Source organism: Asparagus officinalis, chromosome 5, assembly GCF_001876935.1.
Source record: "Asparagus officinalis chromosome 5, Aspof.V1, whole genome shotgun sequence".
In the NCBI taxonomy this organism is placed as follows: domain Eukaryota; kingdom Viridiplantae; phylum Streptophyta; class Magnoliopsida; order Asparagales; family Asparagaceae; genus Asparagus; species Asparagus officinalis.
In genome coordinates this window covers 76,934,154-76,951,432 of record NC_033798.1, presented here as the reverse complement: position 1 = coordinate 76,951,432, position 17,279 = coordinate 76,934,154, and the positions used below count along the sequence as shown (strand labels likewise).

The 17,279-nt window shown below is 44.7% G+C and overlaps 1 protein-coding gene across 1 annotated transcript in view; it reads right to left on the bottom strand.

Moving 5' to 3' along the window:
* Positions 1-2,408, bottom strand: part of LOC109843989 (eukaryotic translation initiation factor 5A-2-like) — a 10,183-nt gene extending 7,775 nt beyond the window's left edge. The window contains exon 1 of the mRNA XM_020412999.1: positions 2,233-2,408. Coding sequence (XP_020268588.1) covers positions 2,233-2,355 — 123 coding nt within the window. The 5' untranslated portion in view covers positions 2,356-2,408. The remainder of the gene's footprint in view (positions 1-2,232) is intronic.

The following is a 17,279-nucleotide window of genomic DNA, read 5'->3' as shown; positions in this document are numbered from 1 at the left end:
CCCCCCCAGCCACAATTCCAATCACTCATTCTCTCTCTTTAGCTACAGTATGCCGGGCTCTTTAAAATCTCATGCGGAGTCTGATGTAACGTAGCAAAAGAGAGAGAGGGTGCGATTGGAGTTGTCGTTAGGGATGTGCTCCTATCATTTTCCTCAGAAAAAAACTCTTCGTTATTTTAATTTGATTAATTTCGGTGGACTTCCTCCGGACCGGGAGTGGCGTGACAACCCCTTTTAGCTGTAGAAATTCTACTTATAACCTTTATGAATTTTTATCGTATATAGTCCCTCCTAATTAATGCTACTAAGTTTAGCGTGGTACGTAACAAACACATGACTTCAGAAGACTATGATTCCTCTCGGTCATTAAAGAATAGACTAGATTTTCGTAGGATAAAAACGAGGGAGGAGGAAACAATAGCTGAGATATTTGCAGGATGAGAGGAGAGAGAGACGGGGTGGGGGGAAGCATTATAATTTATAAATGCGTCGTTGTCTTTTTTAATGGTTGAGAGGCGCCTTTTTTTTAATAACTGAAATTGTTTTTCCTTCCCCCTTTTCAAAATGATATTTTGATCATTTCACATTGGACATCAAATGATTTCGCCCAAAAGAGCGTAAAGATCAGAGTGGGCTTTGTGAGACACCCTTGTGTTTCAGAGGGTCATATTTTCAAATTAAAATAGCTGATGAGGGTTTTCGAGAGACAACCTGCAAGTTGAGAGCTTTCTAAAGTTAACCCCCAAAAATCACTGAGGCGCATCATAAACCTAAATTTATTTTCGCCACCTCATAACCATCAAATTCACACGCACATATGGATGTTGTATGAGTATATTCTCTCATATAAAATGACATGGTCAAATCTCAGCTAACTGTAAAAACATAATTATTTCTTCATTACTTAATATTGTCCATACTATTTGGCTCAGCCACATCACTGCATATAATACTCATTATCACCATATATAGATATTTAGCGTCCATATTCATATCATATCAGAATGATCCACTTTATACTTTGCTCTTCCAACCCTCAAGGACCGCATTTATAAGTTCATACTCATACATGAGGTTATACAAAGCGCTTGGTGGCCTAGACGCCAAACCTGATGCCTAGAGACTAGGTGCCTAGGCGATTTTCTATTTTTATTTTTCGTTGCAATAAATGATAATAAATATTAGTATTATAGAAAGCGCTAGGAGCCGATAAACATTGGACTAATGCCTAAATGGATTAATTTCTTTGTTTAAATTGTGATGGAGGAGATTTTTTGGAAAGTGATAGGAGGTGAATGAGATGTTCATAGTTGGTAGAGGAGGCTAAAGGACTTCAGAGGAGGTTTGAGGATGTGAATGCTAGAGTGAAGAAAATCACGAGCAAGACCTAAGCGATGTACTCCGCGTAATCGACCCATACTATCCTGGACGCTTTTTTTTTTTAATTTAGGAGGGATCACATAAAGATTAATTTGATATTGCTAGAGCTTGCAATAAGCTGCTTATAAAAACACCTTATAGAAGCAACTTATATAAGCTCAATTTGGTAATCAAATATCAAAAACTACTTAAGAAGAAGGAAAGGTGCTTGATAGAACTATGCTTAATGATCATTGTTAAAAGATAAAATGTATGTATGGTATATAAACTAAAATAAAACAGAAGCTACTGTTAAAAACACCATCAAGTTGCTTCTAAAAGCACCGCCTTAAGCATGCCAAAACAAGTTTTCACCAAACACCATTATTGAGAGCTTCTGAAAAAAAAAAAAAAAAGCAAAAGCACCCTGAAAAAAGCCAATACCAAACTAACCCTAAGTACGAAGTAGTGCAGCATCTTAATCTTTCACAAAAGAGCACGAATACAACAATACGCGGCGCGCTGAAAATACATGTAAAACGATTGGAGATTTCAACAAAATACTTATACGAGCATGAGTACAGCATAACATCCATATGCAAATTAGAAGGTCGAGGCGACAACCACGCTCCATCGAAGAGAGTAGTAATCTCGAGCGGCGAACGACGGCTCAGCAAATTACGGCTCTGCTTCTTCCAAATAATTAATTCGATTCTGTCTAAAAAAAATGTTTTCGGAAGATCGAACTAATAATCAGATCCACGGATAATCGGCTGCTAAGCAGTACAAATCTCCTCAACTCAAAATAAACCAGAAATCTCCGGTCAAATTACGAAGTCCATCGAAAGAGAATCCCCAAGGAAGAAATTATACCTTGCAGGGCCTGCCCTTGATCACCAGGTAGCCGTTCTTGCGGATGGTGCCCGCTTGCTGGGGGTAGGTCTTCGAAGCGCCGGCGTCGGCCTTCGACTCGAAGTGGTGCTCCTCGTCCGACATCGCTCTCCCTCTCTCTCTCCTTCGCCGTCTTCGCTCTCTCTCCTCTCTCTCTCCCCCCCCCCAGCCACAATTCCAATCACTCATTCTCTCTCTTTAGCTACAGTATGCCGGGCTCTTTAAAATCTCATGCGGAGTCTGATGTAACGTAGCAAAAGAGAGAGAGGGTGCGATTGGAGTTGTCGTTAGGGATGTGCTCCTATCATTTTCCTCAGAAAAAAACTCTTCGTTATTTTAATTTGATTAATTTCGGTGGACTTCCTCCGGACCGGGAGTGGCGTGACAACCCCTTTTAGCTGTAGAAATTCTACTTATAACCTTTATGAATTTTTATCGTATATAGTCCCTCCTAATTAATGCTACTAAGTTTAGCGTGGTACGTAACAAACACATGACTTCAGAAGACTATGATTCCTCTCGGTCATTAAAGAATAGACTAGATTTTCGTAGGATAAAAACGAGGGAGGAGGAAACAATAGCTGAGATATTTGCAGGATGAGAGGAGAGAGAGACGGGGTGGGGGGAAGCATTATAATTTATAAATGCGTCGTTGTCTTTTTTAATGGTTGAGAGGCGCCTTTTTTTTAATAACTGAAATTGTTTTTCCTTCCCCCTTTTCAAAATGATATTTTGATCATTTCACATTGGACATCAAATGATTTCGCCCAAAAGAGCGTAAAGATCAGAGTGGGCTTTGTGAGACACCCTTGTGTTTCAGAGGGTCATATTTTCAAATTAAAATAGCTGATGAGGGTTTTCGAGAGACAACCTGCAAGTTGAGAGCTTTCTAAAGTTAACCCCCAAAAATCACTGAGGCGCATCATAAACCTAAATTTATTTTCGCCACCTCATAACCATCAAATTCACACGCACATATGGATGTTGTATGAGTATATTCTCTCATATAAAATGACATGGTCAAATCTCAGCTAACTGTAAAAACATAATTATTTCTTCATTACTTAATATTGTCCATACTATTTGGCTCAGCCACATCACTGCATATAATACTCATTATCACCATATATAGATATTTAGCGTCCATATTCATATCATATCAGAATGATCCACTTTATACTTTGCTCTTCCAACCCTCAAGGACCGCATTTATAAGTTCATACTCATACATGAGGTTATACAAAGCGCTTGGTGGCCTAGACGCCAAACCTGATGCCTAGAGACTAGGTGCCTAGGCGATTTTCTATTTTTATTTTTCGTTGCAATAAATGATAATAAATATTAGTATTATAGAAAGCGCTAGGAGCCGATAAACATTGGACTAATGCCTAAATGGATTAATTTCTTTGTTTAAATTGTGATGGAGGAGATTTTTTGGAAAGTGATAGGAGGTGAATGAGATGTTCATAGTTGGTAGAGGAGGCTAAAGGACTTCAGAGGAGGTTTGAGGATGTGAATGCTAGAGTGAAGAAAATCACGAGCAAGACCTAAGCGATGTACTCCGCGTAATCGACCCATACTATCCTGGACGCTCCCAAGACCTTGGCATATGACCTAGATACTGTTGGCCTTCTTGTTTTGATAATGTTTAACAAACAATTTACTCCTAATGTTGTTTGTCTAGGGTTTGTGTTTTTGTATTTATTCTAGGCAAACAACGAGTTGGAGGATGAATGGAATTGAGCTTCAATGAATATATCCAATGAAGGTTGGTGGAATAGTGGTTGAAGCCTATACAATTCAAGTTAAAGATCCAATTACAAGCTTCATCCAAGTTTACCAAGTTGAGCTACAATGTAGATCAAGATCAAGCTTGGGTAACATTAGTTTAGGTTTTATATTATGTGTGTTAGTACTTTAAGCTTAATATTATACACACACATTATATTGGTTTCCATGTATATATAGTTTCATATATACACATATGTTTGGTTTTCATATAGTTATATATATATATATATATATATATGAGTTTTTATGTTAGATTACATATTTCATATTTATTATTGTGTTTTGGTTTAATTTCATAGATATGAAACAAATATATAATCATATACATACTCATATGTTTCATATTCTATTGTATTTGTGAAAATATTGTATTCATTGTTTATAGACTTCATAACAATTGTTTATATCTTTCTTTAAGTCTATAAAATCATTTTGTAATGTTTCAAAACATGGTTAAGCTAAAATGTCAAAACTCATGTGTTCACATTTTCATGTTTTGGACTATTTTGCAAAATAATGATATTTCACATTTGTGTGGTTCTTTTTGTAAACCAGTTTTTGTGACATGTGTATTATCATGTCTACAATCATTCTCCAAATTTTTATATTTTTTGAAATTTATTTAATATTTTTAAACAGGGTTTTAAAATCAGAAAACAGTTTTTCAAACCTGCATTTTCATATATCAGTTCACGGTCGACCGTCACGGTCGACCGCGCCTGTGTCTTTTGCTGAGTGGGCTGCAAAAACTTTCATGGTCGATCGCCACGGTCAACCGTCAGCTTGAAAATTCCCACGGTCGACCGTCACGGTCAACCACGTAAGTCTCTGGAAGTTTTCTGGGTTTCTTAGCTGGCTCGCGGTCGACCGCGAGTTCCGAGTCACCATTTGGTGGCCCGGCCAAGGCCGAGCCACTATTTGGTGGCCCGGCCAAGGCCGAGCCATGGGTGACTGTTCGGCCAAAAGTTGGTTTTTTCGGTTCTTTGACGGATTCTTTTGGGATTTGAGTGTTCCTAGGCGTTCCAACTGATCTGATATTGTGGTTGTACGGTTGTTAACTGAAGATACAGAAAAATCCATCAGTCTCATCCAAATAACCGCATCCGAGGCCTATAAATATGAGCCAAAGATCTCCATTTTAAGGGGGACATCAAGAGGACGAGGTGCTGCCGGTTTCTCGAGTGCATAGCCACGAATTTCAGCAAGGGTTAGCAGATCTCAGCGATCTAAGAAAATTGACTTGTATTTCTTTGATTCCGGTTACAATTTGATTACAAAAGAGAAGAGAACGAATTTGATTCTCTCCTTTGTTTAAAACTGGGTTCTTCTCGGTAGCGATGGAGTGCCTCCCTCGAGTGCTTGCATCGAGTTTGCTCTCCGTTGACGATCCGCACGTCTTGATTCACTGGAACGATGTCTTCTCCTCACGATTTGACGTTGTGGAGAACTTGCGTGGCAAGTTTTAGAACTCTGAACGAGTTGATAACTCTGAACGAGTTTTAACTCTTGAAAAAGAGTTGATTTGAACCGAAAGTCGGTAATAAGCCAAGGACAGAGGCTCCCTGTTGCTGAAGTTGAAGATGATCTTCGTTGGAAGATGATGCCGATCTCCTCAAAAGCCTGTCTCCAGTGGTCGATCCAAGCCAAGAAAATCCAACCTTGCTGCCAATTCTCAGATTCGAAAAGGCCAGCCCTTAACTCAGTTGAGTTTACCCATATTTATAGGGAATTAAGGGGTGTAACCGCCCCCTTAATTCTCTCCATAGTGGGGCGGAAATCCCTCAAATCGTGGAGGGAAAACGGTTCCTGCAACCGTTCAACTCGTGTTTGAACGAGTCAAACGCCCACGTGGGCGTTCAGGATCCTAACTCCGCGTTTTAGAATTGAGACGCGGAGTTGGGTACTCACTGGGTGTTGAAAAACGCGGGTCTGACCCCGTCTGACCCTAGCGTTTTAATGTTGTAACGCGGGTTCGACCACGGCGTTTTGATGTTGTAACGCGGGTTCGACCCTCGCGTTTTGATGTTGTAACGCTGGTCCGACTCCAGCGTTTTGATGTTGTAACGCGGGTTCGACCTTCGCGTTTTGCTGTTGACACACGGGTTCGACCCTCGCGTTTTGATGTTGTAACGCGGGTTCGACCCTGGTGTTTTACTGTTGACACACGGGGAGGACCTCCGTGTTTTGGTGTTGATACACGGGGAGGACCTCCGCGTCTTGCCTTGAAGAGATTATCACAAAGTAATCTCTTTTGTCATAGCGTTGCAAAGATCATTGTCTTGTAATCTTCGTCTTGGCTCCTTAAGAATATGAGAGTCGTCAGATTGTAACTCCCAATGTTGATTGTGAATGCTGTTGAACTAGAGCTCCCATCGGTTGTCGTGAAGGTCGTCAGATTGTAACATTCAGCGATCTACGTGAAAGTCTTCAGATTACAGCCTTTTGGAAGTCGTTAGATTGTAACTTCCATCATCGGTGTTTGATGGAGGATAAGCTATCTATTGTGATTTTTGTAACTTCCATCATCGGTGTTTGATGGAGGATAAGCTATCTATTGTGATTTTTAGACAGCCTACACCTGTGCATAAAGAGTAGAGTTCGAGAGATTTGAGACCCGTCCCCTATTCCTCCGGATTTAAGCTTGGTCTTAAACCCCGAGAAGAGCCGTGGTTTTGCTTAGTCAAAATCACCGCTACTGCAATTACTTCCTTCATGAAGTGAGAGCATTGATCATCCAACTTTAGCTAACCGGATCTGATCCGCGGCGGTCCACGGATATTAACGTCCCCGGCACAGGCAAAGTTCTCACGCAAGCAACACGGATATTAACGTCCCCGGCACAGGCAAAGTTCTCACGCAAGCAACGGGTGATAAACGTCCGTTGCGCCGTTTGACAAGAGTTGTAATCTTTATTTCCATTGTATAAAGGAGATCTTATAAAAAGATCAACTTTTCTTTTCATTTGAGTTTATTGTAATGACCAAAGTTGTAATAGATTCGATGACAATGAAAACATTAACTTTTGACCCAAACAAGCTGGCGACCATAGTGGGAGCCGACAGCCTTTCTGCAAAGGCTGATGTGTCACAACCTCGGATTCTTATCCCGGTTGAAGAGGAGGTCGAATATGAGTTCGACCAATAGAAGTATGAAGAGTATTTGTCCTCCCCATCCAGATCCACCTCTCCTCGCAAGTCCAGGAAGGTTCACTGGTCTTCGGATTTGAAGACCCAAGAAGATCTCCCCGCCACTGCTTTAATCGTGGCTTGACCCCGCCGACATCCGACGAGGCCGACGCCGCAGATCTGAACTCCTTGGGCGAGGAGTTAACTACTGATAATGTGTCCTTCCTATCAAAGAGAGCACGTCAGAGGCGGCGACAATGCCTTGCGCGCCAGATGGCCAAGGCCTTAGAACCGATTGATGGAATCCGCTATGAAACGGATCTGAGGTCCAGGAGACGCCAAGCGCCGCAACAGCGTGTAGCCAACTCCTCCAACTCAACCACGAATGAATGGATCCGCGTCAAAAGGACGCGTTCAACTCTTGAAGAAAGGATCCAGAAACGCCACGCGTTACTCGTGCATGCGTGAGCTTTGATGCAAGAAGCGCAGAAATTGGAACAAGAAGAAGTGGTCAAGAAGCCACCAAGATCCCGCCGAGTCTGGAGGCCAAAGTCCAAACCGGCATCAAAAACAACCCAAACGGTGCCCGAAGGCATCGAAAAAACCAGAAAACCAAGTGGTGGCTCGTCCAAAGTCAAACCACCAAATGGTGGCTCGGCTGAAATCAAATCACCAAATGGTGGCTCGGCCAAAGTCAAACCACCAAATGGTGGTTTGAGCAAAACTCGGACTGGTTCGGTCCATTTCACTGCTGATTCACTTCCTACAATCCCATCTGAGTTTCCGGTGGCCCCTATTCTTGTCCCAATAGATTCCACACTTTCGGTGAAGCCTCACGACCACAGAGACTCGTCTCATTTCAAGATAAGGATGACGGATCGTTTGGGTCCTTTGCGCGAGAATCGAGGCAAAGTTCCGATCAAAGAACGCTTGGGTCCGGTGACTGAACCCCGAGCAACCACTCAAGCTGGGGATCGCACACGCCCTCGTAACAAGTCAGGGCCTTTGTATAATGGGGAAACCCCTGCAATTGATTGCCTCGGACGACGAATTGAAGACCAAGAGCTAGTCAAAAGCTCACGCTCCCAAAAGCGTAGCTCCAAACACGTGACTCTTAAGAACGCCAATAAGGCAGCAAGCTCTCAGAAGGAAATGTGTTTGTCAGACGACGATGTTATACCAGAGGAGTCGTGTCAACACACGATAGGTTGCTCCGGTTATTTGACCGATGAGTTGTACTATCAGGCTGGGGGTATGAACAAGTCTCGGAAGAGATATACCCGAGAAACAAAATCTCACTGCCCGTGCGTCGAACTTATCAGGGCAGTATTATCAGCGTGTAGCTGCCCCAAGACTGCTCCGCAGAGGGTCTCGGTACTCGAGAGGATCTCTAACGGAATGGCCAAGTCCAGACCAAAGCGTCTCCGTAAAAAGCGATCGGCTGTTCAAGGTGACGAACTCCCGAAAGTCACCATAAATATGGCTGATAAGGGAAAGTCGATTCGACCTTCTAGCTCTGACCCGCTTATATCTCATCGTCTAACCCGGTTGCGATCAGGAACTATTAGACAAAGAGATTATCTGAGAATGCAGAGGGGATTATCCTCCGATGATGAAGCATCAGATGCCAACTCTGCAGTCGCTTCTGACCAAACGGTGTCTAGTCTAGGACAATCGCACGAGGCATTCATGATCAACACCGAGCAAATTGCCAAAATTCTCGAGGATGCTCTAACCAAACAGAAAGAGGCATTCAAGATCAAAATGGAAATGGCTATGCTACAAATGAGGGAAGAGCATAACCAACAAATTTGGGCTCTGTCCAATCAGTTCGGTGAATCCAGCTGTCGTAACCTTGCTGTCCAAGTAGGTAGTGATTCAGATGTGGATGAACGTCTCGATACTAAGAACCCTTCCCTTGACCAAAACGCTGGGGGTGGTCCTACCAATAATGACAACACTGGGGGTGGCTCCGTTATTCCTCTTAAGAATCGTCCAAGCCCCGATACGAGCGAGGATGAGAAAATGAAAGATCTCGAGAGTAAAATCAACGCTCTGATGTCTGCTCGAGAGGTGAAAAGGACCGGTATTCTGTAACGCCCCACCCCGGAATCCGAAGTCGGTACGCTATTAGATCTGATGGACTGGCCTCACAAACCACCACATGTCTTTTCAGCATGTTTTGTCCTCACTCACGCGCTCCCTGAAAAACTTCCCAGGGGGTCACCCATCCTAGAATTTCTCCAGACCAAGCACGCTTAACTTTGGAGTTTCTAGGAGTTGGGGTCTCGAAAAAAAGATGCATCTTAGTGGTATGAGTATTCCAATCAAATCTATCAATACTAATCACATCACCCTCTCAAGGGTTGGGGTATTACAAACTCCCCCACTTAAGCTCACAACGTCCTTGTTGTGCCAAATCATATCATCCAAGACCGTACCATTCGTGTGAGATTCTAGAGGTGGCTCCTACGGCCTCAAGAGGTGGCTCCCGCCCTCTCGACGTAGTACTTTGCGCCGCATAGCACTTAGCTCTCACAATTCTGGTTGGTTTTGCTCTGATACCATTTGTGAACCCAGGGGCGTCACATATTCCATGTCCATATCCGAGAGAGTGGGATTCGATCCCGTATCCGACGAAATTCAACCTGATCAACTTCACACCGTTTGATGGGAAGGGTTCGCCCACTCAGCATTTGATCTACTTCAAGTCTCACTTGGGCATGATCTCCGGTAATAAAGCTTTGATGGTTCGGTCATTCGTTGGTACCCTTCGCGGGCCGGCCTTCGATTGGTACCGCCGTCTCAAGCCCGGAAGTATTAACAACTAGGACGATATGGAGAGCTCATTCCTCAACAATTTCTTTGACGATGATGATGAGGTATCCATCAGGACACTTTTCGATGAGAAACAAGAAGATGATGAGACAGTCGACGACTTCGTCAAGCACTTCCGGAATAAAGCAATGAACTGCCGAGATCCAATCATGGAGGACTTCATCCTCCAGACATATCATAATAACCTATCTATTGAGATATTGGAAGTTATGGGAGTCGCACCGTCCAACACTTGGAAAGAGTTGAAGATGCGCAGAGAGCGGGCCGAACGCTTCCTCCGAAGGAAGAAGGCCGAGAGGAGCCAACCGACGGCTAATCCTCCGAACTCGAACTTTGCCTCCCGTGGTAAGGGCAAGGCACCTGTAGCTGCTGTTAGTACTGATCAAACGTCACAACAGCAATCCCGAAGACAGTAAAAGACTTCAGACCCAAGACTCTAAAAAGAGTATTCCTTCAAGGACGAAGACGTTCCAGCCATCTTCGAATCCCTCCTTGAAAACAATAAGATCAAGCTACCACCTATCGTAAATCAGGAGGAAGCTGACAATACTGCGGATCCAAAGTACTGTGCGTACCACAGGAGGGTCCTTAATCCCACCAAGGATTGCTTTGCTCTCAAGAATAGCATCCAAACCTTGATTGAAGCTGGCGTTATATCGCTCAGTTAAGTTGAATGAAGACTCCGATAAGTATAAGAGTATAAACTACTCCTTCCTACACTCCAAAGAGTATACGAGTATAAACTACTTCTCGGTCATCCAACTAAGTACAATGTTAAACCCGGTTTCGCAAATGAAACTAGGGGTGGATGATTTATGTAACGGGAAGTTCCTAGAGAATCTTATATTCTTAAGGATAACCCGAACATGCGATTGAGGATAACGTACTCCTCGTTATACCTAATTTTGCAAAGAAAGCTGGGGGTAGATAATTCATGTAACGGAAAGTTCCCGGAAGAATGTTAAATGTAATATTCTTAGGGATAACCCGATCATTATGAACAAAGTGATAAACACTAAACTCCTATTATGATTTCCGAACACTCTTTTGCTGAGATGAGATTCGATCACTTCATTGGATTAATTTTCCCTCATAAAACTCTCATTGGTGTTTGACGACTCACAGTCTCTCACCACAGAATCCCCCACCGATCAGACTAATTGACGGTGGGACCACCAAAATTCTTTTCTGTTTAATCCATTCAAACTTCCGCTATGTTCATGCACTCAACACTTTCATGGTTAGAGTCCGGATATAATGCTTAGAATTTTAATCTGTTAATCCTTGACGAATTGTCAAACCCCTTCGTGTTAAGTCCTTATCACTTAACACCAAGAACCCCTACTAAACCTTTCGACAATTAGGGTTATCCGAATCTTTTTGATTCTCGGAGTGGAGATGCCACTCTTAGTTTCGTCTTCCCGGATTCTTAAAGTGGAGATCCCACTTGGAGTTTCTTTTTGCAACTGGAGATAGAATATAAAATTCTTCCTCTTCAGCTTCAGGAGATAGAATATAAAATTCTTCCTCTCCCGCATCGGGTTCGTCTTTGCTCCAAGAGAAGACATCACTTTTTCAACTTCCATAATCCATGCTTCACACGCATGGGGAATTTTATCCCGAATCCTGAGCAGGGATAAGTCAACGCCTAACGCACGTTGCCGGTTTAGTCTTTCACCAATTGAAAAAGACACCAGAATCCAGTCTGGGTTATTTTATCCTAAAGCCTAAGTAGGGATGAGTCAGCGCTTAACCCGCGTTGCTGGGTGGTTCATTCCCATCAAAACGACCGAGTCTACGTATTCAGTATCGTAGCAACAAAATCCATGCCTTTATGCATGGGGAATTTTATCCTGAATCCTGAGTAGGGATAAGTCAACGCCTAACACTGTAGGCGTATAAAATTGCTTATAGATCCCTTAGCACAGCTCAGCACAAACCGACGAACCAACGAGGCGACGAGGTTAACGAATCGCACGCAAACAACGGAATAGATCCACTCGCATGCGGAGTCAAGCTAACGGGTGGAAGAGTCAACGAGTCATCCATCCGAGGGCGGACTCGGACGAATCACGATCGAATCAAGATTAGTTTCGGACTCGAACTCAGAAGTGGATTTACTACCAAATCAGGAATCAGATTTACTGCCAAATCAGGTCAATGAATCAGAGTCTAAATCAACCACACAACCGGATCACGGACAGAACCGAAAAAATGGATACAACGACAAAACGACGAAACCCAACACCAAGGGGGGGCTCGGCCGAAACCGAGCCACCCTGAGGTGGCTCGGCCAAGGCCGAGCTACCCTGAGGTGGCTCGGCATGGGTGGCCGCCCAGATCTGTGCGCGGGCACAGTTCAGAGAGCCTATAAATAGGCCCCCTTGGTTCATTTTTCAGAGGTTGGAACTTTGAGAGCCGAAACTCTGCCGAATTGAAGATCGAGCTTGGAGTTTTGAAGACTTGAGGACTTAAACATTCAGATCTGATTCTTGGCGAGCATCCACGTCACAAAAGGCAGGAGTTCGAGAGAGAGAAAGATCAGATCTGAGATCTACACGAGATCATACTCCGGATCAAAGCTTGGCCTTTGATCCCGAGAACTAAGGGCGATTATTTCCTTGGTGAATTAATCCCCCCGGCTATTATTTCCTTCGCGAAATAATACCCGTCAAATCGTGTAGATCCGACCGGATCTAGATCGCGCGGTGGTCCATGGATTAACCCCGACGTAGGCAAAGAACCCACTCAAGCGAGCGACCGAAAAAACAGGAGCTCGTGATTCGTTCGAAAGGAAAGTTGTAATCTTTTTCTTTTTCTTTGATTTCGTTGTAACCGGATCTAAAAAAGACCGGATCTTTTGTAACCAAAAAGCAATTACTTGAGATAACAATGAATTCAATGAAGGCAATTTTCCCTGCGAACAATCTGGCGACCACAGTGGGAGCCAACGATCTCGCTGCCGAGATCGTCGCGTCGCAGCCGCGGATCTCAATCCCGGTCGAGGAGGAGGTCGAATATGAATTCGACCAGGCCAAGTTCGAGGAGTACCTCTCATTCTCGTCCGGATCTACCTCCCCCCACAAGTCCAAGAAGTTCTCCTCCAGGAGAAAAGTTCGTTGGTTTGAAGAAATTCAGAACGCCAACGAAGCTCTCACCCCAGCTGACGCCAAAGTTGCGTCAGGTGAAGTTCCACCGACCTCCAACGAGGTCAAACCTATTCTTGCCGACGCCTCTACTATTGAGGGCGTTGTGACTCTCTCAAAGAGAGCCCGCCAGAGGCGACGTCAATGCCTTGCGCGGCAATTCGCCAAAGCGATGGAGTCCACGGACGGGGTTCGCTACAACGCGGATCTGAAGAACAGGAGAGGCAAACAGCCTCAACAATTGAAGAATGGCTGCTCCTCCAAGCCCCCAACGAACGAATGGATCCGGGTCAAACGGAACCATTCGACACTCGAAGAGCGGATTCACAAACACCGCGCATTGCTTGCACAAGCAAAAATCCTTGTGCAGAAGGCCGAGGAATTGAAGAAAGAAAGAGTGGCCAAGAAGCCGCCATCAACCCGCCAAGTGTGGAGGCCGAAACAGCCTCTAACCAAAGTTCAACCTCCGGTGAATCAACCAAAGTCGCCGGTAATCCCAATAGCTTCTCCGGGAGATCATACAGAATCATCCCGAAGGAAAAAGTCAGTCTTGGAGCACCTCGGTCCAAGTCCCGACGAGAGAGGCAAAGCTCCTGTTCAAGATCGTTTGGGCCCGATGAAGAAGCCCCGGACGACGCAACATGCTGGGGGTCGCCGTCACCTCCAACATGACAAAGAAATCAGGGCAGCTACGCGCACCAATTTGCGCATTGAAGTCCAGGAGCCCGCTGAGAACTCAACACCCAAAAACCGGCATGTTTCGAGGCGCGTGACTTTCGACAAGCCCCAAGGAAAGGTAGTTCACCCCTCCAGCGCGAAAGGAAACATTACGTCTGATGACGATAATGTTATACCTGAGAATCGGGCCAAGACACGATAAGGTCAGCAAACAAATTGTTATCGTGTGGGGGTACGAGTAAACCAGGAAGGGAGTCCCCGAGAAATAGGAAACTCAGTGGCCGCCCTCTGTTTCCAAAACTCATTCGGCAAGCTATTGTCTGAGTGCAACTGCTCAAGGCGGTTCCGAAAGAGTTTCGGTTTTCGAAGACTTAGTAGCTGAAACGCCCAAAACAAGGCCTAGGCGTTTCCGACGAAAGAACGGTGGTTGAACGATGAGAATTACATGGAAACTAAATTCCTCGCTAATTTCTTCGACGACGACACAGAGATATCCATCGGGTCGTTGCTTGATGAGAAACAGAAAGACGGGGAATTGGTTGACACCTTCGTCAAGAGGTTCCGGAACAAGGCGATGAACTGCCGGGACCCGATCACTGAAGAGTTTATTCTCCAGACTTGCCACAACAACCTCGCGCTGGACGTATTGGAAGCAATGGGGACGGCACCGTCCAAGACATGGAAGGATCTGAAGGTCCGAGGAGAGCAAGCCGAGCGATTCCTCAGAAGAAAGAAGGCGGAGAGAGGCCAACAGGCGAATAATGCTCCGCAACAGAATTTCGTCCCACGGGGGAAAGGTAAGGCACATGCTAATGCAGTTGATGCTAATCAAACCTTTCAATTGCAACCTCAGCAACAGCAGCAGCAGCAACGAGCGCCACAATAATCGCAGTCACAATGGCAACAACAGCCTCAGAAGCAGAAGTCTTCAGAGCCAAGATTTCCCAAAGTGTACTCCTTCAAAGATGACGAAGTTCCCGGCATCTTTAAGTACTTGTTGGAGAACAACAAAATTCAGCTGCCAGCGATTGTGGATCAAGAAGGGGCTAGCAAAGTGATAGATCCGAGGTATTGTGCATACCATAGAGCGGTCCATCACCCTACGAACAAGGTGACGGATCCGAAGTATTGCGCATACCATAGAGCGGTCCATCACCCTACCAAGTCGTGCTACCACCTCAAGGACATGATCCAGGCGCTAATTGATGTAGGCGTCATAACCCCGAAGCCGTCCAAGAATGTTGGAGCAAACGCGGTTTCAATCAGCTTTGGATCGGTGCCCACAACATGGTTCAAACCAGAGCGCATCACCAAAGTGGGAATGAAGACAGTAAACGACGACCCGCATGGACAGCGCCAAAAAGGACTTGTGCCACATACAGCTCCAGTTGTCATCCAAGAAGAAGTCCAAAGGGAAAGGGAAGTCTTGCTGCGGAGGCTCTGCTATCCCAGGAGAAGATGACGAAAGAATCCTAGCTTTCCCGCTCTCTGAAGAAGAACAAGAAGTTTTTGCGACCTGAAGCGGAAATGAGTATCACTACAACTATCCACCACCTAGTGAGTCGGGGGTGAATAAACGGGGACTAGCCAAAACTCTCACGGAGTGGGGGTGATTACAAGTCCTACACCGGGCGAAGAGGCTCGACGACAGCCGGCGAATAAACCGAAAGAGAAGAATCCCCAGGAAGTTCAGAATCCGAAGCAGTCTCATTTCAGTCGCCCGATTGGAAAAGACAGACCGGAAAGCTCGAAGACTCCGCAAGTCTTCGATATAATGGCTCAACTAGCCAATATTCCAGCACGGATAACGCTGTATGAATTGCTGTGGCTGTCCAAGGAAACTAGGGAAATCAAGCCGGTGCCTGAAGAGCCAGAACCGTTGAGTCAACACTGCAATATAGCGACTAAGAACCTTCCCTGCATTACTTTCACCAAAGAGGATATGCAGACGAAGAATTCGAACCACGATCGACCGCTATACTTCATCGGGTACATCGGCTCCAGCAAAGTCAACCGAATCCAAGTGGATCCGGGTTCTGCTGTGAGTATTATGCCGCTTCGCTTGATGCATTTCCTCGGTATTCCAGTTAGCAAGTTGGCGTCCACAGGCACTGTTATCTACGGGTTCAATACCAGCGGGTCAAGACCTTTAGGTAAAATCCGGATAAAGTGTCAAATGGGTGATTTGAAGACGGAAGTCACATGTTATGTGATTGATGCCGAAACTTCATATAACTTACTATTGGGTCGGCCTTGGATCCATAGTAATGTTATAATTCCCTCCACACTCCATCAGTATTTAAAGTATGTCGACACTGATAATAAGGTTAGGACGGTGGTCGCGGATAAGCAACCATTCAAAGGGTATGAGAATTATTTCACTGATTCTCTCCTTTATGGTAACGAATCCGATACTGAATCATCGGCCCATGGCACGGACAGCGGAGAAGAAGCTGATACCGAAGCCGGATTTGATTACAATGGAGGTTATGTTTTAAACGACATTGTACCCTTTGTAATCAACCTTGACGATGAACAAACGTCAGAGGGCAGTTGTAACTGGCAACTTACCAATAATGAAATAAATAGGGACCTGAATACGGCATGTCCAAAAGACGATTTTCCTCTCCCAATCACGGATGTTATTATTGACAATACATGCGGATTTGAGAGAATGTCTTTCATGGATGGGTTTTCAGGATATAACCAAATCAAGATGCACCCAGATGACGAGAAGCATACAGCGTTCAGAACGCCCCTTGGTGTATTCTGTTACACGGTGATGCCTTTCGGTCTAAAGAATGCAGGCGCCACGTACCAGCGAGCAATGACTAAGATTTTCCAAGAACATCTCAGGAAAACAGTCGAGTGCTACGTTGATGATTTGGTTGTAAAAAGCCGCAACAAAGAAGATCACATCAAGGACTTGAAGACGATGTTCGATCTCATGCGGAGCCATCAGTTGAAGATGAACCCTACTAAATCCTTCCTTGGAATGTCTAGCGGAAAATTCCTTGGATTCGTCGTCACCACTAAAGGTATACATATCGATCCTGACAAAGTGAAGGCGATACACGAACTGCAACCTCCTAGAAATCTGAGAGAGCTCAGAGGATTGCAAGGGCGGCTAGCTTACATCCGGCCGTTCATCTCAAACCTTTCTTATTTGGGACGACGCCTGCCAGAAAGCATTCGAAGATATCAAAACGTATCTGGTGAATCCTCCTGTTCTTGTTGCACCGAAATCGGGTAAACCGTTCTTGATTTACATCAAGGTGATGAACCACTCGATAAGTGCTTTACTAGCACAAGACGACGATAACGGTCACGAACAGGCAGTTTATTACCTAAGTCGGACCTTGATAGGCGCCGAGTCTCGATATCCGATGATTGAGAAAGAATGCCTCGCATTGGTATTCGTGATGCAAAAGATGCGGCATTACTTGGTTGG